This window comes from Macrosteles quadrilineatus, unplaced genomic scaffold, assembly GCF_028750875.1.
Source record: "Macrosteles quadrilineatus isolate MER2022 unplaced genomic scaffold, UCM_ALF_1.0 Scaffold_2__2_contigs__length_208266976, whole genome shotgun sequence".
In the NCBI taxonomy this organism is placed as follows: Eukaryota; Metazoa; Arthropoda; class Insecta; order Hemiptera; family Cicadellidae; genus Macrosteles; species Macrosteles quadrilineatus.
In genome coordinates this window covers 158,081,604-158,106,410 of record NW_026542595.1, presented here as the reverse complement: position 1 = coordinate 158,106,410, position 24,807 = coordinate 158,081,604, and the positions used below count along the sequence as shown (strand labels likewise).

Below are 24,807 nucleotides of genomic sequence, written 5' to 3'. Positions count from 1 at the left end.
AAATAAATCATTAATTTTCCAAAATAACAATATACGGAATGTCATTAGGACGGAAACGCATTATAACAAAGAAGAACTACTATGTAAAGAGATTCAACAATAAAGTAGTTGCTAATGGATTTAATAAATTAATTGCAAATTTAATAACGTAGAATATAAGAATAAACATTAAAACACTCAACGGGAATCAATAATCAACTGCTAACCAAAAAAACTAATTTGAAATTAACATAAATTAAAAGAAAAAATCAAAAAAAGAAATAAATAACAGTAAAAAACCATTACTATATCAACTGTAAGCTAACAAAATAAACAACACATAGACTGTAAGCCAACAATATTAACATCATGAAAAACCGCAGAAATGTTTGTCCTACAATGACTACAAATACAACATACAAATTTACATAGGCAAACCCCTAAAAAACTTGTTCTAAAATATTTTACAAATATTTTAGTTATTATGTAAACACGTAGTCTCCAATTGGGACTGATCAGTGATAGCGTAAAAAGACAAATGTCTCAATTCAATTTGTTTTTATTTTGTATTATTTACTGGTACTTTATCTAATTAAGAATCAAATGTCATTACGTTTAAGTTTTGTGCTTAAACAGTATATTATTATGCCGCAGAAGAATCCAAAAAAGGTAAAATATGAATTTCTTAATCTATTCCATTCAGCTATTTGTACTAATGTTTTAAACTAATGTTGTTATGTTTATCAGATTTTGAAGTAAATAATATATTTGTTACAAAATCTAAAAAGGATAATTATTTTGGTTTAGTGTCATTATGTATACAATTCTAAATGCTATTTATGCAATTGCATAAATAATGCATAATTGTATTTTTATTTAACTTTACGATTCATCGATTTCGCCCATTTTCACAACATTAGATTTATATTTAAAAAAAATTATAACAACTTCATAGTTAATGGTTGTTGTAGAACCTCCAAGTAAACCACGTGAAAACCATTTATAGAGGGGGTTCAAAAAAGGAGGGGACATCATTTACGTTGTGATTTATTGGGCTAAAATAAAGAAAAAAACAATAATACAACTTTTTACAAAATCGCTTTGTTAACCAGATATCCACCATTTTGTATTTTTACATAAATATTTTTATCTTTGGATTGTACGATTGTGTATCTTTTGATTGTGTGTATGTTAATGTAGAAGCGATCCATGTTATAAAATAATTTACCTTGGCTCAATTTATAAATTTAAAATGGCTGCCAATTTAATTCTATAAATTTTAATCACTAAATATTTCTGATTTAATGAAAAATAATTCCTAGAATAATTTTATTCAGTATTTAAAATATTGCCTATCTAACGACACCGAATTCAAAAAGATTGAATAAAAATAATAACTGAAATATCACGGTTTTAGTTGTACCTTTGACTATCACAACCCAACTAGAGATTCCATCCACATGTAAAATTTGTAGCCAGTTATTTTTCAACAAAATCGTCGTAGTTGATGTGAGCCACCTACAGATTGCGCTGAACTTATTCCTAAATTCTGCCGAATACACAATCTTTTTAACCAATAGTCAATGGTTGTACAATGAGGAAAACCTATGATCCTTTTCTACCCTTTTCTACACCATTTTAAAATTAAAAATCATGATATTTATTTTATTTGTTATTTTATATTTTTGAGCTTTAAGTCGTTTGATATGAATTTTTAAATACTAAATACAAGTGTTCTGTAAAAGTTTTCATAAAACCAGTATTTTTTTTGTAATTTAAATTTTAAACAATTGATTGGGCCCATTTAGAAAATTTTAAACTGGATCAATATATAGGTTTTTTTGTAACATGGGTCTCTTTTACCTTTAAATATTTTTAAACTTAGTTAATAAAGATTGGTTGAAACAATCCAATGATAAAAATGTTTATGTAAAAAAATGGTTGGTTTTTGGTTAACAGCACTGAACTTTTATAGCGTGAAAACTAAAAGATAAAAACACACACTCTTTGAAATCTTAACAAATAGTTTTCTCTCGAAAATAAATAACCATTACAGTGTTAATATTGATATTAAATTCGGTTTTCGAACTCAATAAACTTTAACTCCCCATACAATATTTCAAACCTTTGTCTATTTTTGAACTTGTTTTTCTTATAGAAAGTACCTTTAACAGACAATTGGCCTACTTAAAAGGCAACAAGGAAACAGTTAACATTACCGTTATGTCGAATACAAGGAACATTCTTTTATACTATTATAATATGTAATTGAAAGTTTAAAGTCTTTTACCTTTGAAATAGTTGTTTAATGTCTAACATTAATGTTTTATCACCAACTAACAACTAACAACAGTGTCGTACCTTCAGTTACGTCAGGTGTACCTAGATCTCACAGTGGGTGGTATTGTTCTTGTCTAGACAACTTTATTCATCCCAGCCCATGTTCCCTACCATTGCGTCACACTTACAATGTCTAGGGAAGCATCTTACATTTTCTCATCCTCAAATTAATATAAGGTTTGTTTGTTATTTCAGTACTTAAATAATTTATAAATGTAAAAAAAAATCCAATGGTATTATCTCTTTATTCAGCTTGTATATATTTAAATTACTTACTCGTATAAGAAAAGGAATATTAGAAAAACTGATACCTATAGTGATAGGAATGGTTAAGTGTTAAACTGATTGAATTCTAAATACGACTAAAAATATGCTGACCAATTAAATCGTAATTAAAAATCAGAGGAGCTTCTTTGTCTTACTTAAGCCTAGTCCACACATGGAGACTGAGTCGGCCGACTGTCTGCCGACTGTGCGCGGACAATAGGCAGACAGTCTGTCAACACAGTTTCAGATCCAAGTTTCCGATGTGTTTTGCGTCCACACTAGCCAGCCAGTGTTTCCATGTTTGTTGGTATGGTGACCGAGTAGTACGTAATTATATCCTGTGCGGGCTTAATTTTTCTGAGCCATGGGCCTAATGAATCTAGGAAGAGACTATGATGGACTCAACATTTTCTCGAGCAAGGTTCGTACGATGGTCGCAATCTTCTATCGGACCTTCAGATTAGGTGGAGGATTTAAGAACTTCACGAGGTTGACAAGATTTTGAAATTTTGCTGGGCTTGGTTGGTCTTAAGAGTTTAAACTTGAAGAGATGAACAATTCAATAAAATGTTATATCTATACTTATTTAATACGCAAGCAGGTTTTTTGTGACAATTACTCCTCCGAAACTACTGAACCGATTGACATGTTTTTGGTGTCATTGGAAAGAGCGTAACGTGAAGTTGTGCAGGAAACTTTCTTTTTAGGGAAATAATTAGAGAGTGAGGCCCTGGCGCCCTTTAAAGTTTCGTATTTCTCCATAAGGATAACATAGGAGATAATTTTTATTTACAGAAACATATGTTTGTTACTTGAACATAGTCAAAGTCTACTACATAATAATTGCTGTGTATTATGACTGTTAATGTATACTACATTTCAATCAAGGAGTGTATACCTTAAAGTTTACTCATAATAGATCTTACTACTTAATTTTAATTCCGGGAATAGTAAATTTAGTTGAGATTAAGTTACCACGATTTAGAAAACTTTACTATGATAATTTTTATTGAGCGGAGCGAGCGAAGCGAGCGTAGCTCTTTGGGATCAACTTCAATGCAACAAATAAAGCAACATCACTCAATAACGGCAGAACACATTTCAGCTAAACTTAACAAGATTACTTAGACTAATAGCGAGATGGTTAATAAACAAACAAATTTCAATTAGATAATGCTAATGAAATTTAAAACGAACTTAAAATTTCCAAATTTTAACATTAGGCTTATGGGACTAAAGTAGCCATATGACAGTTTTTTGTTTACAAGAAAAATGTAAACAAAAGAACCATAAGTGGAGGACCAGTGACTACTTTCTTGGGAACCTATATGTGTTGCCAGCTGATTAGAAACAGCCAATGTTAGAAATCAGGATTTAATAAGCGATATGTTGAACCGAATCGAAATCGATATTTAATCCGATAATACATCACAGGTTATATTATGTTGAATTACATCGACGGTTCAGTAAGTTATTACAATTATTAATAAAACGCAGATTGAACACTGATCTAATTAGGCATGTGGGGAAGGTAGGTCGGGGTTTATGAGTATTCGTGACTTAAGTGTTTTGAAGTAAGGTTAGATTAGGAAGGTAAAGTGTAGATTATAGGTAGGTGATCGGGTTGTTTATTTGTGTTGCACCAAATAAACTGATAATATTTTCCTGGTCAAAACTACCATAATGCACTTTTGGAAGAGGTATCTGAATAACAAGATGTAGTAAAAAGAAATATGAATTATTATAATTTTAATCAATAAAAACAGCATCTATTGACTTTTTTTACATTTAGTTACTTATACAAATATAAAATCAAGTTTGTTCCGCTCAACTGGCTTTCACCTCCCTGAAAGCAACCCTAGTATTTAAAATCACAAATCTTTGACATTATTAAATCATTTGAAACAAAACAGCTGATCGCCAAATCAAACAAATCATCTACTTCATGTGAATAATCCTGTTACACAAAAATAGGTTACACAACCAATAACTTGATTCTTTTTTATGGGAGAATTTTGAGTTTGCAGTTATGAAAGCACCAAGCCAAGTAACGCACTTTAATTAAAGATCAGCACTGTTCTTACCCAGACCGATTTCAGCCATGAACAACTATATTATATGTTGTTTTTAAGTAAGGCTACATCTTTTAATAGGTTACACATATTCATTATGGGAAATTTTGACGAGGGTAATCTTCCTGAAGGTAACTTCAAGACTAAAATCGTAGTATTCATGGAAGTGCTGTTGTGGTTAAAATATTGTTTTTTAGTGTTTATTTTTAAGTGTTTTCTTCAAGCAGCATTTTTATGACCCTCAAAATAGGCTACACAGGCCTATTATTGGTTTGATATGATAAAAAGTTTTGTTAAATGTGTTTTAAAAAATCTTAAAAAATAACAGCTCTATAATATACTTGAACACTTATTAATTTACTAAATAAAATACACATACAGCTAGAACTGCTGAAATGGCTGGACTGCTTCTCTTCTAAGGATTTATTATTACTGTATTTAATTTATTTTATTTTTTTACGTTGAACCAATATATAACACGATGAATTTGTTTTCTACATTCATATGTAATTTTGCGGGGCATTGAGCCGCACAGGTTCACTAGTAATGATATAAATCATTGAAAACTAATTCTAAAACTTTCAAGAAACTCAATCCAGCTCTTTTATTACCGCCCAAAATCGTAATATTACCGCTTTGCAGTTTAACTAAATGGGCTGAATGTTGAACACCTTCGGATTGTATCCAGTCTCCTGTCTCCAGACACGTCCACACATGCAGACTTGAGACAAAAGTCTTGTCTCTTGTCTCCGTGTTTCCCATTCGAACGGGAAACAGAAAACAATGTATTTTGTCTCCAGAAACACCAAAATTTGTCTGCCGAAAGTCGGCAGACAATGTTTCGCAGACAAATCACCATGTGTGGACGAGGCTTTATTTACTTGATACTTGATGTCTTCGTCTTTGACCCAGCTTGTGGGATTGACTGCGTCAGATGCCTTTCGTCTATTTCTTTCCCGTGAATAATTTGGTATGGTCGTGGTTTAATGATTCACACGACAAGTAAACTCTTGTGAGAAGTTGCTAAATCGAAGATTTTACTGGTCCTTTGAAGCCACTGGAGACCTATTCCTGTGTAACAAGGCTTCCAATAAATACTCCTAACATAGAACTCCTATTCTATGATTACTATAGGAGGAAGATATGGCACAAAAAGAACATTCGACCACGGGAGAGCATTTTTTAAACAAATATTGATTTAATTTTCACATATACATATGTCATACATTTATGTAAAAGTAATAGTAAAGGTTTAATATACATGATACCAGCAAGGCATGTTAAATATCTGTGTGTTTCTTCTGTATACCGTTATGAATCTCAGTATTACTCCTACTGACAGATTATGAAATGAACAGTTCACAGATGCAACCAAAGTTTGTAATTAAATAAGAGGATACTAAGTGGTTTATCAGTATCAAAATTAAGTCTTCACCCAATAATTTGACAATTCCGTAGGGAATTAGCAATTCAAATTCAGCAAAGTGGTTGTATTCAAAATGCCTTTGGTGATGCATCAAAACACCTCCTATCCAAAAGCAAGGATGCGCTCCCGATCACCTTGCCCTTAATTTGCACCTATGTTCCTAATTGGGAACAGACACCTGAATAATAATGGATAGTTATGAATAATAACGTATTCTAAATACCATGCTCCAGTGTAAGATTGCGGTTGTTTGGTCCGTTAACAGCGTATTGCAGTTATCAATTAATTTTCGGTTTCAACACAGTGACCGTTAATAAACATTTGTCAACAGTGTGGTCCGCAAAATGTTTAAACTGGACTCGACAAACTAGTTCGTTTTAAGTAAGTAGTAAAAGGTTGTTGTAGTTGGTAACAGAGTACACATTCTCAAGTCCTAGTTTTAATTGTTTTTGGATTAAAATTGTCCTTTTAATTGAAACAAGGAACTAATTATTTATATGTTAATTATTAGAAAAAACTTACAGTTTTAAATGCCCCATTCCTGACAACATAAACTTCCAATTAATATAAGTGAACATTCAATAATGCAGAAGTATTTTGTACCTAGCTATTTGTTCTTGCTCTATATTGCATTAGCCTTAGCAACTCAACCTACATTTAAAATGGTAATATTTTTAAAACTTTAAGTCATTTGAATTACTGTAAATACAATTCGAAAATTGTATTTTGAAACGAGTAGGCCACAAAAAAGCGAAAACAAAAAAACCCCAAAGGTATCTGAAACACTCCGTGAACATTTAGGTGACAGTCAATACTATGTGCTTAAGGGCTGTTACAGTGGTAATATAGTGAAACTATTGACACCAACTATAATCGTCCCTAACTAAAAGAGACAAGTAGTTAAACAAAAATAACGTCACTTAAATGTTAAAGGTACAAGTGTATTCACACTGAAATGTCTTAGAAGACGTATTTTTTGTACTCGTATCGTAGCACCTACACGTAAATTACTTATCAAAAATATATTTAAAAAATGTATATGTTAAGTCTTTTAATTATATAATAAAAGAGTATAAATCTTAAAGTATAAGTTTTTAAATGATTGATATTTTTTTTTTACTGTCTCTATGTAACTGACTAAACGTATCGGCACAATACTGTGTTTCACAGAAACTACGCTTTCCACATTTGTTTACCTATGACACATCAAAACCTATGACAACACTTGATCCTGGTTTGGCAAAATTAAAACAAGCCTGAGTGCGCAGATCAAAGCAAATCAGAAATGACATGTTGCACAAGGCTACTTCGCTATGTTATTGGAGGCAACGCAAACCAGTTGGGTCATCTTCTGGCATTTAAAGTGTCGTCCAACAGGGACACAACGACACAACAACCCAAACAGTAGTACAATGTATCATTCTCACTAACAGCTGGCCGCGAGACAATAGCTGAGGAATGTCACCATATTTGTACTGGGGTGTTTGCGAAAAACTTCGTTGAGCTATAGTTTACTTGCTCTGTAAATGTTTTGGTTGTATGTTACTGCAGTTATATTGAAAAGTACATATTCACGTTTCTTATTAGTTATTGTCCTTGTGGTATGTTTCTTAGCCAAATTGTTAGAACTTGGGTAGATGCTTTCAGTGGTAGCAATGAGTGGTCACTCTCCACTTTTGGAGGGATTATTTTGGTAAGTATCGTCATGACACATTTCATTAAAATGTGTATTCTCGGACACATCTATACTTCAAATTCATCTAATCACTATCTGTTTTCATCTAAAATTACTTACAATGACCTTTTCATCAATAGTGTTAATTAAGTAATTTACAGCAAACATTTCAGTATTAAGACGTTGATTATTTAACCAGGTCATTTTATAAAAAGGCGCATATTCGTTAGTTAGACAGTTTCAAACATGGGCTGAGGTAAAATTTAAAAACCGAAATAAATATTCCTTATACACGCTTTACAAGTATTTCTATCTTTCATTTCTTCCAAATTCCAGTTAAACTCATATACGTAATTTTCACAGTGAATGAAAATCATTCATTTATTTGCAGGTTCGTCAAAACGTCTCCAAAGAATTTTTCTTCGCGAAACTTGTGAAATATTCAGGGTCCACTCATAGGCCTTGGAAGAGTCTGGCAAGCCGTAATTTTCTTATGACTCTACTTTCTAAGCAACTCACCTTTAAAGCAGATGTTACCTATAACTTTCCGTGTTATGAGAACGGGACTCGTCATTGTTTAATGATGGGTAATACATTGCAATAAATACTGTAGTGATTCAAGGTAACGTAATGTCAGTTACTATAACAAAGGATGTAAAGTACACGTGTTCGGTTGTTAAGTTGACATTTAAGAGTAATTTAGGGAATATATGAGGAATTTGTTCAGATTTGACATATTATATCAAAATAAATTATCATTTGTTCGTTTAAAATTGGAAGTTAATTTTAAAACACAAATGGATATGTTTGCAAAATGAACGAAAAATATACAGGATGGCTGAAAAGTAACTTGCACCCCCACTTAACTTTTCAACCATTTGAGATATTTGAAATCGGTTTGCGGCAACCTTCTTAGAAATGAGGGGCTACAATAATTATGGTCAATTTAGAAAATTTTGCCCTTAGGGGTAGCGGGGGTAGAGGGTAGCTCAAAATTTTCAAATGACAAGTATAGTCGAGTTTGGTATCATTTTACAGGTCTTGACGAAACATGAACATTGACATAAAGAAAACCAAAATCGGCTCACTAATAACGAAATGCCCTAAAACGTTTCAAATCCAAATTAGCATGAGGGTGGCCAAAAAATTAAATTGCACCCTCTTTAACTTTTTAACTATTAGAGATATTTGAAATCGGTTTGCGGCAACTTCTTTAAAAATGAAGGTTTACAATAATTATTGTCAGTTTGGAAATTTTTGCCCTTAGTTGTAGCGGGGGTAGGGAGAAGCTCAGAATTTTCAAACAGCAACTATAGTCGAGTTTGGTATCATTTTGTAGGTCTTGACAAAACATAACAATTATCATAAAGGAATCGGACTATTAATATCAAAATGGCAGCTAAAAATGATTAAGATAATGGTTATTCAAAGTAATTTTGCGCTGCCATTTTGTTATTAATAGTCCGATTTCTATTTTATTTATGTTAATTGTTATGTTTCATCAAGACCTACAAAATGATACCAAACTCGACTATACTTGCTATTTGAAAATTTTGAAAACCCACTACCCCCGCTACCCCTAAGGGCAAAATTTTCAAAACTGACCATGATTATTGTAGCCTTTAATTTCCAAACAAGTTGCCGCAAACCGATTTCAAAAATCTCAAATAGTTAAAAAGTTAAAGAGGGTGCAATTTAACTTTTTTGCCACCCTCATGGTTATTTGGATTTGAAACGTTTTAGGGCGCCATTTTGTTATTAGTGAGCCGATTTTGGTTTTCTTTATGTCAATGTTCATGTTTCGTCAAGACCTGTAAAATGACACCAAACATGACTATACTTGTCATTTGAACATTTTGAGCTACCCTCTACCCCCGCTACCCCTAAGGACGAAATTTTCAAAATTGACCATAAATATTGTGGCCCCTCATATCTAAGAAGGTTGCCGCAAACCGATTTCAAATATCTCAAATGGTTGAAAAGTTACAGGGGGGTGTAAGTTACTTTTCAGCCACCCTGTATATCGACACGTTTAAAAGAAAACGGAACTGTGCCTAAGAATAAAAATGAGAATCTATTCATTGTAATTTGTCAACATTACATTGCTATAGACAACGTTAAAAACAAAGAAATACAGTAATACGCAGTTTAAAATAAAAGAACACAATGTTCTCGTCAGGCTGACAGATATAACAAATAAAACATCACAAATAACAATTAGCAACAAATCAATTAGTTGCTACTTACCCCCTAATTCATTATTGGAGCGCAAGATTATTTGAAGAACATTGTAATGTCTATGCATTACTTACACAATATAAATTCAATATTGCCTTTATAACCTTTATGAAATGAAAGTGCGAATTAAGTATTTACTTCATTTTTAGTTCTAAAGATTTTAATTTGACATATGAATGTTTTAAGTTATAACCACACCTGAATATTCTTTGACACCTCACAAAAAAAATCAAAATATATGTATAAAAAGCTTCATAAGTAATCTCCCATTTCTTTATCCACCTAAGAAAATATTTGTCATGGTGGTATTCCAAAATTCCTCTGCAAAAGTCTTAAAAGTCTAAAGAAAGACCTTAAAGTTCAAATACTTCGAGAAAAGCAGTAAGGGTTATGCATACATTTCTAATTCATAGTTAGTTATTAAGTAAGTGTGAATGCTAAATTCGTTTGTTTGTATATACGGTCCTACTATAGCATGTAACTGCGTCACTTGAAATATACAAACATCTCCTTCACAGTTACCCCCACCCCACCCCACCACATCAGTTGTGTGTGGGTGGTCAGAAGAAAGAAGACCCTGACAAGATATTAGTCGCTCTCACAACTGGTTTATGCTCTCGTAAAGAGTTTTATTAGGTCCCTTAGACTATTAATAAACACTGCTAAACTTGATACTCGGCAATTCTCACATAACACAAAACGTTGATAAAAAAACTTTTCTCATAGAATAACTTCCAACTGATTCGGAGGAGTATTATGCGATCCACAAAAATGATTTAGTTAAATTTTCAAACGTGCATTCTTCTTACATTAGTCAATCTACGAAGGTGCAACGAAATTTAATTGATTTTGATACAAGTTTACGGGAAATAAAGCTCTTCATATTTATTTTGATATAAAAAAATATTAACGTTGTATAAAAAATATAACATTTTTAAAGTAAAAAATTAAGTTCAAAGCTAAGCTGCGTTCAGTCGAGTTCATGATTTCCATCATCATAACAAGTTTTTTTTTAGCTGTAACACAATAAATATTTATTCTTTATTTTTTTCATCAAAGAGAAATTTATTTTGTAAATTAATTATCGAATAGTGGTATAATGTAATAATAGATGTTACATTTTTACAGTCAAATTACAATAATTATCAATGATAATAAATGGCTATATTATTTTTAAGTATGTTTTACGAGGTTAATTTATTTTCAGACTCATTGTTTAAAATAACTTTCACACTCACGATATTATTGTTGATAAGAGGACCGATTATTATTTTATGTAAGAAAAATAATTATCATAATAATATCATTTTATATGTATTTGATTAGGGCTGGATGTCGTATGACTTGAATACAATTACATTGTGCCTGTGTGGGTAGAGGGGGTAGTGCACTGTATTAAAAACCTAAAACAAAATTGTATTGGTCCCAAATTTAGCTCTTAGTATAAAAACTGCAGTGATTTTATACGCAATTCTTATCCATAGGTAAAATCAACATAATGAAAAAACATTATAACAAACTAAATGAAGTTCACTGACAAAGACTGCGAGTCTTGCTGTAAATTCTAAGAATACTGGACTCAGGTCCACTCCTGAACCACAGTTCGTCTTGACTGCTAGGGTTTCACATGACATAAATATAAACGTATATTACAAATTTTATTTCACAAACTAAAAAATGTAATCTACAAAAATTTAATTCAATATAAAACTATTGTTGATGAGGAGGATCATTAATCATAATTGTTTGGGTGGATTTGAATTCTAATATGAATTAACAATTATTGTTGGATAAGGAAATTGTCTGATGTATTCTGCCTAATAAAGACTGTTTCTTAAGCGAAGACCATTCTTGATGAACATCTAGACCTAAATCCGTTTCGAAAAAAACGTTGACATTTTCGAGGATCGAACCAGCGACCTTCAGATCGATAGACAAGCACAATGAAATTTGGGAAATAATCACACCACAAATGTATGAGCATGTATTTACGTGTCTGCTAAGAACGCTAGCCAAGATATTTAGTTGTTTGTTCACAGTCGAAGAGCATATTTAAGGGAGTCGTAGTTGTTGAAGTACACTCCTCCCCCTGGACTGGCTACCCTGGTGACGGCCTGGGGCCGATACAACACATTAGGTACAGCTCGGTACCCGTGTTCGTCCGCCACGTACCTGCAAATAGAATGAGGAATAGTCATTAAAATTAACATCCCAAACATATATAATTAAATTCAAGTGCAGCAAAATGTGATAACTAAAATATATGTACAACTACTAATATTTATTTAGGATCCGTTCCCTTATACCTAAACTATAAAGAGTATATTTGACTTGAAGACACTCAACAAAAAGTGCTTAAACGAGAAAAATATGTCCTGAAAATTTGAGGTTACATCTCCACAGATATTTTTAAGGTAGCTACATAAATTTGAATGTGCATTTCCGCGTACTGCAATCAAGAAGTTTGCTGAGAAGTATATTAAAGTCATGTTTTAATTTTATCTGATATGTAGGATATGTACTAACCATAACCATATGCTATGCACTAACAATAGCTTGTATGTAATAACCATTTGTACTAACCATACTAATTGTACTAACTATTTGCGGACACCTTAGAAGCCTACCATGAAACGAAAGACTTTAATATTTTTTTAATTATTAAACGATATTGAATGTAATTACATGAGCAACACCGACTGCAATAGTATTTGATTTTTAAAGTAGGTTTAAAACATAAACATTTATAATATAGTGAAAAAATAGTACAGTTTGACTGAGTAGGAAAGAAATATTGTATTTATACGACTACAACACAAACTTCAGGACAAAAAATAACTTCAAGGGGAAGGCGAGTGAAGGATGAGTGTTATTAAATAAATGTGATGAAATCTTAGTGACTAAGATCGGTAAGTGTTTTTATCCAAGCCCGACAACAAGACAGCTGTCTACAGTTAAAAATAGTTACAAATTGTATTAGTTTTCTCACTATTAACCAGGCGATCTTTTAATTACCAGGCAAGTCCTACATCCACCCATCTACCCAGCTGTATCACCACATCAATCAGCTGTACATGTACCGAAGAAATAGGTAGAACCGCAAACAAGCTACTCCCCAGCTTCAAACTATGATGGATGCATGCTTACTGACTATAATTATACGATTAAACTTATAGTACTGACAAATAAACCAAATAACTTACTTGACATGCACGAGAGTACCATCGTCATTGAGGTATGAGTAAGATCCATCCACTGTATGAGCTACATTGTCAGGTCCGAGGTATTTGACTCGTCCCTGCTCGGACACTATGATGCCGTTGGCTGTCCCATAGCTGACGACAATCATACAAAATATTTAGTTTAATTATACGTATACATCATACATATTATCATACATAATATGGTACAAAGCTTAACATTACATACAAAGGTATGTACACACGATGTTAAATTGAAATTATTTTTGTGAATGACTATTTAAGAAATGTATTTTATTGTATTTGTGCGAAAATATTTTTTTATTGTAATCGGAGAAAATAAACTAATGTTTTATAAAAACAATAGGGTTATACTTGAAGTACTGATTGATAATTTTCAATTGTGTATTAACGTACCCTATAGTTTACCTGAAGACAATGCTAGGTGCTAATTCCAGGTAATGATTTAGTTCATTGATAAATTACCAATTTAGTAGCAACATAAATAAAAACTAAAGAATCTTTTTCTATGGTACTTTTCAAAACTTGCTTGTGTAAGTCACTGAATAACTGGAAATAAAGTTATGCGTTTTAAAAGTTAACATTCGTCTACAAATTAATAATACGAAAAACACGTTTTTATAGTACTGAATCGATTCAGTTATTGTTCGATTAAAGTAGGATTTCTATGTATTTCAGTAAAAATCTAGTTAATTTCAGCTAAATTACCTGTCACATTTGAGTAGTTTGACTCTAAAATCAATTTGAACCTGATGCAAGATATATTAAACCTGTTGACCAACATTTAATTACTTTTCATCCCAGAAGTCTTCTTCTTCACACACCACGTGTTCCTTTCACTTGGCTTTTAATCACTTTCCTATTTGCATAGTTGTAATACCTAATAGGTTTTACTTTACGATGGATTCATAGATCAGTAAAGGCGTTTTTACATTATTCATTTTCTGATAACTAATTGTGAAAGATGTGCCATTTACCAACGTGCAAAAACCAGCACTAGATTTAGCACATCATTAAAAGGCTGATATTGAAAAAGAAGTAAAAATATCTTATATCTTATAGTTATTTATTTAATTTTCACATTGATATGCATCTTTTAAATTTTGTGAGACTATAAAGAGCCAAACCTATTAATTATGAAGTTAATCATACAAGTTAATGATTAGCGGCTTTGATATACTTTGTGCAGACATATTTGCATAAAATCTAGCTATAATATTTTAATGTTAGAACAATTCATTTCATTACGACGGATAATACCCCATAGACAAGGTATGGCGTCCATGAGTTTTTACTAGTAGTCTTAGTTGTTATCCATTTACAAGTGATAGTGTCACACATATTTGTGTATTTTTTTGTATTTAATTTAATTTGTTTTAGTAATATTTTTAGTTGAGACTCGGTCAATAAAAATATGATTGTCAATCAGGCTCAAAACTAAATTTAACCATGACCATATAGTAGATTGCGGCTTTGATCAAATACATTCATTATAAGCTTTGTTAGTGAACAATGTTATTTATATATTTTAAACTTAAAGGATTTTGGAAAATATTATAAAATAATATACTTTTAAGCTCCTTGGTAGTTTAACCCGGCTAATGTTATAATTTATAAGTTATTAGTAACAAGCAATACAATACCAATACAATACATGCGAATACTCAAACAATGAAAGGACTAAGCGTAACGATTAATAAATACACAATTGAACAAATAATACATTAAAAAAGTGTAAATCTAGAAGATGGTATGGGTTTTATTTCAGAGTGATTTTAAGTCTTTACTCTGAGGCTTTATTCAGTCATTCAAAATACTTGCATACAATAATCCTTAACTGAGTCATTCATTTTGTTGTCTTTTTACCCTTCAGAGCCCTATTTTTATGATTGATTACCTGTATCTGTAAGATCCATCGGCAGGGTTGATATCCTGATCCTGCTGCAAGATAGGAATGTAAGCTCCTTCTACTGATCCAAGGATAATCGTGAACAGGACTGCAACAAACTGATTAAAAATCAAATACTGGACAAATATACAAATACAACATCGGTTTAATATTCCTAAAACAATTACTACTCCAACTTTTTCAAGGAATTTGAAATTAAATGTCAAAACTTAATGAGTACAGTAATGTAGAAAAGTACAGCCTAGTTAAATAAATATCAAAAAATCACAAATAATTCGAACCCTTGCTAAAACTTTAATCGTAGTAAAATAAATTAAATTTATACTTACCAGTACTATTACGTACTTGCAAGTACTAAAAAATTTCCAATGGTTTTTTAATTCTAATAATTTAATGAGATTATGAGACGCTATTAAAATGATAAGCACACTATGGGCCGAACAACTAGATAAATATAAATGTGTTAATTATTATTTATGGTTTTTACATAAGCTTACCAGAATTTGCATAGTCCATTCCCAATAGTTAATAAAACCACTTAAGAATCATAAAAATATATATGTGAATCTTTCTCTGTTTTTTCGCATTATAATAGTATAAAGAGTGATAAGCTTGGTGCAGTGGATAAATTGCAAAAAAGTCACAGAACATTCTCATACGTCTGGGCTTAACTCTATCTTTATTTTTTAAGAATAGTTTCTTACCAAATATTAAATTATCTAAGTATTGTATTGGATCATTATGTTGTCTTACAACAAGTCAACTAAGTAAATTTTTAGACGTATAAATTGGTCAAAGTCTAATTTTTATCATCCGTCTATACGTTTGAGTTACAACTATTTACTCTGATTTAAAGGATGTTAGATCTATATTGGAATTGTTCTATTTTGTAAAATAAAATTGTATTACAAATGTTTATTCAGTAATACCAATGCAGTTCTTTGTCCCTTTAAATTTACACTGTTTTGATATATATATTCCTGTAAAGAACTGAACTGCGAATTAACTTTTACCAACAGTTACCCAAATCTCAAAATTGACAACACGAACTTGTTTCTATAACTAGAACGTTTTTGCACACTAACAAGGACCCTTGCCGACTACCCTACTGACCCCTGCTAACGAGGTGGCTGGTCCAATCACCGCATTGTGACGTAAGAATTACGCGGAGCCTCATTTGCCCAAGTGTTCAGCAATTTGTGGTCGCCGTCGGCGCATCGCGCGCTTCCCAAATCATTCATCTTTGTTGATAACATAATCGACACCGGCAAGCAACTTTACTGCAGAAGTTCAAGCGTTTGCGTCTATTGCGAAAGGGTGATTACTGTTTCGTGGAAAGGCGCACTCGGGAGGAAAGGTTGAGTGCATTCGAGATATGTTCATAGAGAAATCTACAAACTAAATTATTTGTATTGTATGTTGAACTTAAAAAGGGGAATTGACGACGAAAATTAAGTTATAAGGGCAAATTTGTTTTATTAGCCTCATTTTATTTTTTTAAATAAATAATCAAACAAATTCTAACTTGGAACCTCCATAAAATAATTGGTGGTGATAATTATACGTTTAGTGGAAAGAAACATTTTCCTCATGGGCAAACAAGAGGTGTATTTACAATTTTGTTATACAACAATTTTGAATCTAACTCCAGTTTTTAGTTAGAGCGATTCTTATTCTCAAGATTGAAAATTAGTTCACAAATTGCAATTCTTTTTAGGCACAATATATATACAGGATATGAGGAAAAGTGTAACGCTAGTTATGTGACTGTTTAAAAACCCGTCCATTGCTAGTTCTGTTCAAAGAGTGCGTTAAATGTGATGCATTTGTTATTCTTTATTTATATACCTCAGAATCATCAGATAATATAAGGAAGTGAAAGAGTACTAAATGAATAAATAATAATGATAATAATATGGTTTCGATGACAATTATTTTTTTTTATGAAACCATACAGATTTTAAAATAATATATTTACTATAATCCTTCACTGTGAAAAATACCCGTACTCACTGCAAATATTATGGTTTCATAATCAAATCTGTGTATAACACAAAAAAAGTGTTCTATACCACTCAAACACATCAACTTTAAACCTACATTTATATTTAGGATAAACTAAAAACACATCTTAAAGTAATTTTTGGCAAATAACAGAAGTGCACCGTTTCATGTGCATTATAATTTCAAATGAAATCTAAAAATGATTTGCAACTAAACACTTATTATTTTAGAAGAACCAAGAAAAACATGTGGTGTAATTTTAGCTTTTTAACAAAATATAAGTAAGAAATAAATTATATGACTAAGAGTTTGAAACCAAAACAGTAATTATCATTTTACTCGTGGCAAAACTACAAGCTACTCCAGACTACTCAAGTAGCAAAACAAGTGAAAGCATCCAAAACGCTGTGCAGCGGATTGCAGCTAACAGCAATCGGGCGTGTCTTTCTATCGGTTTATTCTGAATTTGAGAAACAATTAATTGATTAAATGTTAATTTTAAAAATCCGTGTAAGAAGTACTAACTGGTGTTAATTTACATTTATTTTTTTTTATATTCTTCATTTCTTAAGTAACGAATTGTTTTTACAACCACAACTAAACGCATTTGTTTATCTCCCCCCCCCCAAAAAAAAAATATATATCATATTCGGGTTCTACATATTCATATAGTGGTTTATACATTTAGACAGATATTGAGAGAAATGTCAATGCCAAAGATAACATACAAATATTACACCGGTTTAATTTAGGTACTCCATATTTGTCGTCACTTCTTTGGTTCATATAGAAGATATTTATTCAAATTCATTCCGTATATTCATTAGACCAATGTAGCTGTGGTATAAATTTATAGGTTATTCGCGATTCAGTTTTACAATTAATTGATATTTTACTCATATAATTTCACTAATCAGTTCAAATCTCTAAAAATAAACACGTAACTCCCTAACGTACCAAAGAATGTTTTGATGGGTAGAGGTTTAAGTAAATGGTTGAAAGGTTAAAATAAGTAGATTTTTTATGTTTGTCAGTAATCGAATTGACAAATTAAAATATCACAATCAGTGGGTGTGATTAGTTGAAGAATTATTATCCCTTCTACTGAAGTTGAGTTCAGTAAAACTGTTCTTTGCTGTATAACCTAATGTCATATTTCTTTACGTTAGGCACCTATGTAATTACCTAATTTTAAAATTCTGCACAACGAAAATTTTGTTAGTAGTCTATGAATGAAATCAAATATTGACAGATTAACTGATTTAAAGTATAGTTTAAAAAAAGAAATTGCAGTAGTCCATTATAAAATGACCAGCATCAGACTACGGAGATATACCATAGTAAACAAAACATTAGATTTTGATTTTATAAAACAAAGGAACAGAACTAGATACCTACCAGAGTGGCACGCTTCCCTAAGACCATGGTGGAGGACAGACGATCTTGAAGTATCGTTCGATCCTCTAACCTATGTTATATACGTCGGACATAAAAGCGCCCACAGGATATTGGGCAACTGATTTAGTGCAGGGTGCAGTCTTGAGTTACATTGACCTTGACCATCAGGTTATGTAATCAGCTGTTCCATTGTTGAACAGATGTTAGGTTAAACAGATGACCGGGGCTGGAATGTTAGATGAGCACCATGCGGTGGCCGGAATCTCAAGGTTCAGCCTGTGATTGAGGAAGCTGTTCGGTTGGGTTTGGTGTGGTAATTGATTGGAATGAAGGTGGTTTGGGTTGAACGTTTGACGATAATTGATTAAACGTTGAAAGGATATTTACTAGTTGGAAGGTAGATTATGAGTTTTTACTTACAAGTTAGTTAGTGTACTTTGTTTGTGAATACATGTTTGTGTGTATGCACGTTCCTACATCTACTTTAAATTTGGTCTTAAATAAAGATGTGACCAGGAAATTTTTAAAAATTTGTAGGTGCACGGAAAATGGGGGAGTTTTCCAAATATGCCGTCGACAAATGTTATATTAATCAATAGAACAACGTAGCAGTTTATAAACGACACTCTAAGGCCATAGTCTTACATATAACTGTACACAATATTGTTGATAAACAATAAATCTTTAAATGATAAATGCCATATACCTTACAATTGCATAGCCTATGTCTAATTGTGTATTTAAACTGATTTGTTATTCATTGTTTACCATGCAAAGTTGCATATTAGGGAAAGCTAAATGAATTTTTAGTATTAAAGATAAAAAATAATGTAAATTATAGTTATTTCATTGCTGAACCTAATATTTTTACAAACAGTTACAACCGCAGCCTTAGAGCAACTGAAGTGAGTATTCGTTGTACGGATTCCTAATTTCCCTTAAATTATGTTTTTGTTTTACCTAGTTTCTCATCAATTTAGATATTGCTAAAGGACTATAATATAAAGGGACCCTGTAACATTTTTTGGGTGCTATAAGAGTTAAAATAAAATGGTCAAACCATAATGTGTAATGTCAAATAACTTATGGTTGTACACGAATCGACTATTCCTGAACCCACTTACACACTTGTTTCTACTATTACATTCACTTTCAAGATCAGTACATCGTCTTCCATAGTGATTGTGTTCATCGACTAATTTTGTGAGCGTCGTTCCACTATAATTCACAGATTTGCTACATTTCGAATTCAAGGATTTCACGAATATCACAGTATCAGACAGTCTCTGTATTTTGCATCCTGCTTGTTTGGATAATTATAATGTTGAAAGCTGTTCACCTTGAACGTGAAGAGTCCGAATCATCCTCCTTCACTTCCTAGTCAACATACTACCTTCACATACTCTTAGAAGACATAATAATCTAAAAAATGTCTGCAAAGTTAATCTAGCCTATTCAATAACTGATTGGGATACAAGATTTAAACGAAACTTTGGCTTAACCAGAACAATATATGATCGATATTATACATTTGAAATACACGTTGGCTATTTAACACTGTAGAATAACACTACATTATATAAAAGGTAGTTAATGAACTAAAACACTAAAGACCAGCTAGCTCGAAATTGTACTCAAAAGTAGATCATGAAGCTGGCCATCTCAAGTCACCCCGATCACCGAGGGGATTGGGGAGCCAGCTGGTCTAGTGGTAGAGCGCGGTACTTAGGGGCCCGAGGTTCCGGGGTCAAATCCCGCCATATGACCAATGGATTTAGTTTTAATAATAATTCCGCAACCCGTAGTTCTAGCCTGAAGTGGTGTAAATAATTATCACTGACCCAAGCTCTCTAGGTACTAGACCTCCTAGGGCTCTTCCTAGAGAAAAAAAATATTCCCTAAGGCTAATTACCACTTACACCCAACATTTCCAAGTGGAGCTTTTGGGAGTAATTCCATTTGTTCTCAATGGTGAAATAACAAAAATTCACTATGATAGATTTATTCCATTTTTTTGTAATATATGTTTTAAATATTTATTTACTCCATAACGCAACCAATTGCATCGGGTAAAATTGTTTTAAATAATTCAGGGATGCAATTAATTTTTTGTCTAAAATCATAATCGGTATTTTCATGTTGACTAAAGCTCAAAGCTTAAAGAACTCCATTAACACCTTCTACGACAACACTCCTTTTACAAAGCACGAAACTAACACCTTAATAAAACGTAGGAATCAAACTACAACCGAGCGTTACTCTAAGAAAAGTGCTAAAGGAATATGACAAGTCAGTCATCACTCAGAAACGCCCAATCTTATGGGATTGCATGACTTAAAACTTCACACAAAACTAGTAATTACCTCTAGATTTTAACTAGTCTCATGAGATTTGTAGTGAATGTTTCACATTGTGACAAGCTGTTACTCATTATACTTGTGTTCACAGCCATTTGTCACAATCTCGTTACAAATTTCTCAATCTGTCATGCATAGTACATCATGTTTAAATTATTGTAGACGCGTTTTATTTATAATGTGTAGCGTTAATATTGGCTTTAAATGTTGAAGCATATCCCATTTTGAATAAGTTAGACTAAGGTTTTCGGATGAGTTGCCCAATTTAGTAGCGTTGTATCAATTTCGTTTGATACAACGCTTAAACGTTGTATAATAGATACAGATTAATTTCACTACACCTAATTTTTCTCGGGGGCTTAGTTTCATGAACTAATTTATTTTCAACAGACACTTCGTAGCTCCTCGAACATGGGACTGGAGATTTTTTCCAACTACTAAAGATGAATCAAAGCTTAAGTGTAAATGATTAACTAGTTTCCACTGTTAGTTGGTGAGATTATTATAAAATCAGACAATAATAAAAAGTGTCAGATAAATATTTGGATCAACCAGTTATTAATTAATTCTCTAACATTCCTACATTATTTTGATGAGTTTTAAAATACGATGAAAACAAAACTAATCAATTAAATACGTTATAACCTTTTTGGGGAAAAAGGAATGGGAAAAAGAGGAATTTACTTTTATATATAAATAAACATATCAACTCTATAGTATTTAGAAAAATCTTGAATATTCGAAAGTGATAATCATAACACACGTAAAATTTGTTCTTTGCCATGTTCATCTTGGATCATGTTCATAATTCATCTTGGAATACCTATTATAACTAGAATAACCCCCCCACCACCTATCACCTTTCATGCACTCACCTAACATTTTTGGTGGAAACTTAATCAAAATTGGTCCAGAAGTTTAAATTAAATCTAGTTTTTTAAATCATTCAAATATTGTGAATACTATATTGAATGAAACCATGTCAATTTCAGCTTTTCCACAGCTATTGTATAGAGAAATATATTGATTGTTAAAATAAGTCAATTTTTGTATTTATATTTTGGGATTTCTTTCGTACGAATTGTTTTTACATCATACTAAAGGACCCATGCTGCTCCGCAACGTTAAAATAAATATAATATCCAAGAAATTATAAAATTTAAGATTTTTGATTGAGTAATACAGCTTTGTTCACTTTGCGTTTGCTTGGAACTCGTCCGATTTGAATAGCTAATAGCTTAAATGAAAACTATTATCACTGAAGGGTCTTACACCAAAATATATAGGATTATACTGTATAAATATAACTGGTGAAATACGTAAATTGAAGTACGTATTTGATTTGAATCGAATTATGTTTTTTGGCCGATGCTTGATGTGAAATCTTTGTGTGCATGCCTTCAATTTGAGACCTCAGTCGTAAAAATCGGTCGGGTAGAAGATCCAATCGATTTCGGTAAAGAAAATCTAATTTTTAAATATGTAAGATGTGTCTGTATATTTGCAGCGATTCAATGAAAACTTCTAGACCAATTTTGATCAACCACCGAAAATCCACCGAAAGTGTTGAGTGCATGAAGGGGTTAATAGGTATTCCAAGATGTTAATATTAATAAGTATTTGAAATAACTACATAGCAAAGATAGTAATGAACAATATTACATATTGCATATTGCAATATTGCATTTTATATATAGGGCCGAAACTTTCCGTTTTCAATAATTTGCTTACATAAAAAAATAAATCAGACTTTGTTCGGCAGTATCCCAGTTAATATTGAGTCTACAAACTTGTTTTACCCACCAAAATTAAGCAAATTTTATGTTCTACAACTTTGTAATGCACAATGGTACACAAACTATGCTTAATTTACAACATATAAACCAAAAACCAAAAAAATACCGAACATTTTGAAGTTTGTGACCCCTCCTAAAGTTAGCACAGGGTGTTAGAGGTTGAAAACTCAGGATATACACCCCAGAGTACCCCCAGACAACATGTAAAAATTCCACCAAGTTCGGAATACTTTCTAGGTAAAAAGTGTATACTCTACTGAACTAGAATATAAAAACCCTCAAAGATTTAATTAAAGGCCTCAACAAACGCAAATAAAAACTAGCTTTGGATTGTTAAAGTGACTTACTCGATCGATGGTGGTATGATAGAGCGAGCTACTTCTCTAATGGAAATCTCAGTTAAACTCCTGGAAATTATTATGAACGTTAAGCTGTGCAGTTTTTTGGCTTGGTGGAAATTGCACTTATCAAAGTTGCACATACCTTGCATTAGGTTATAAACACATATTACATTGTGTTTATCTTGTCAACCTAACATAAAAGCTTTTCAGATTTTCTTTTGAGTAGACCTTAATTTGTCGACCTTAGCAGTAGACCCATTTGGATATACCTTAGACATTTACGGAAAATCACTGGCTGTAGACCCATTTGTTAGTTTACTTTACATGCAGTAGTTTTAACCTTTATAAAACCCCCTCAGAGGTTTAAAATATTCATCTTAAATAGACATATTGCATTTAGCTTTCACGTACTTTGATCAGACCTTGAACGAGTCACTCATGTTTATAGCCCCTAATTCATATCTTGAAGCCCCCATACTGTATAGTGAACAGTGCCAAATGGTGTGCCCCAGCCACGGGTCACCTGTTGGGGCCGTATGCGTGTTGTGTCTGCACTATTGAACTTTGGGCTGACACGATTTGTAAGAAGATACATCAGTGTATTAAACCTCTTATTGGCCTGTTACCCAACCTTCGGCCTGTGGATGACCTGAATACCATTGGTAAATATGTGGCTCGTTTGGGTATACCGATTTTTTATCAGTGTTGAAAACCAAAAGTATCAATCCAACAATAAATTTGGTTAAATAATCTCCAACTTGCCTACCGTACTCCAATAATAGTACTACAATTTGAGTAAGTTCTTCTCGATATCTTACAGTTTTTTAGGTTACCAAAAAACTAATGAGTTTGATTTGAAAATAGTAAACAATCTTTAAATACCCAAAAGCATTCGAAAGACGCGTTTTCCTACGATGATAATTTGTTAAATCATTCAGGTAGTTTCGGCGAATATACCAAGACTCATATGGGTATGAACAAAAATTACCAAAGGAAAAATTATTGAAAATATTTCATAAAAATATCTAGGGAAAATATTTTGAAGTATAAATAGTTAAGAAATAAGATATCTATTATATAAAGTCATATTATCACATTATGAATATTACCTTTTGGAAATCGTTTATACAATAGCTATGTAGACAAATATGATCAGCCTTTGCTGATTTCGTATAATAGTATTAGAAACATTCTTAGTTTTCCTATGGTGGATATTGGGCTAAGAAACTAAAACTATAATTAAATTAACTATATAACTATATAACTAACATTTATTAAATTTCAGGACTGGGTAACATATTTAACAACTGCTTTAGTTAATAATGACAGTTTAAAATGGGACCCTAATTTATATCACTGTGTTTTCACACTTGATACGATTATAAATATAATTTTAAAGAACTTGAATTCTTAATTGAACTTATGAAATAGAATGTTTTTTAAGAAACAATGCAAACAAACTTACACTAGGTTATTTTATTACAACACAGAACACAAACATACATAAATATTAGGGAGTTTTGAGAGATTGAATGAATATTTGCTCAAATGAAGTTCGTATAGTAAGTTGTTTCATCTGAATATTCATAACAATAATTGCAAATCTCCTTTCATTGTAAATACGGTGTTTTGAGATTTTTTGTTAAAGAGGCTTACTTGGCCTTCAACTTGCCTTGGAACTGTGCTTGGAACGTAATTTGGTAAGCAAAATAAAAATGAGCCGCTGACATACCACAAGTCACCTTACATAAAGTGCATAGTCTGAAAGGAAGTGAAACACTACA

General features: G+C 31.9%; 1 protein-coding gene across 1 annotated transcript; it reads right to left on the bottom strand.

Moving 5' to 3' along the window:
- Positions 1-12,030: 12,030 nt before the first annotated feature.
- On the bottom strand, positions 12,031-18,564 carry LOC128985066 (endocuticle structural glycoprotein SgAbd-9-like). Its single transcript, XM_054404439.1, has 4 exons — positions 18,530-18,564; positions 15,116-15,225; positions 13,201-13,332; positions 12,031-12,169 (listed from the first exon to the last, which is right to left on the bottom strand). Exons 1-4 carry the CDS (start codon positions 18,554-18,556, stop codon positions 12,031-12,033), a joined length of 408 nt encoding a protein of 135 aa, XP_054260414.1. The 5' UTR covers positions 18,557-18,564.
- Positions 18,565-24,807: the final 6,243 nt, after the last annotated feature.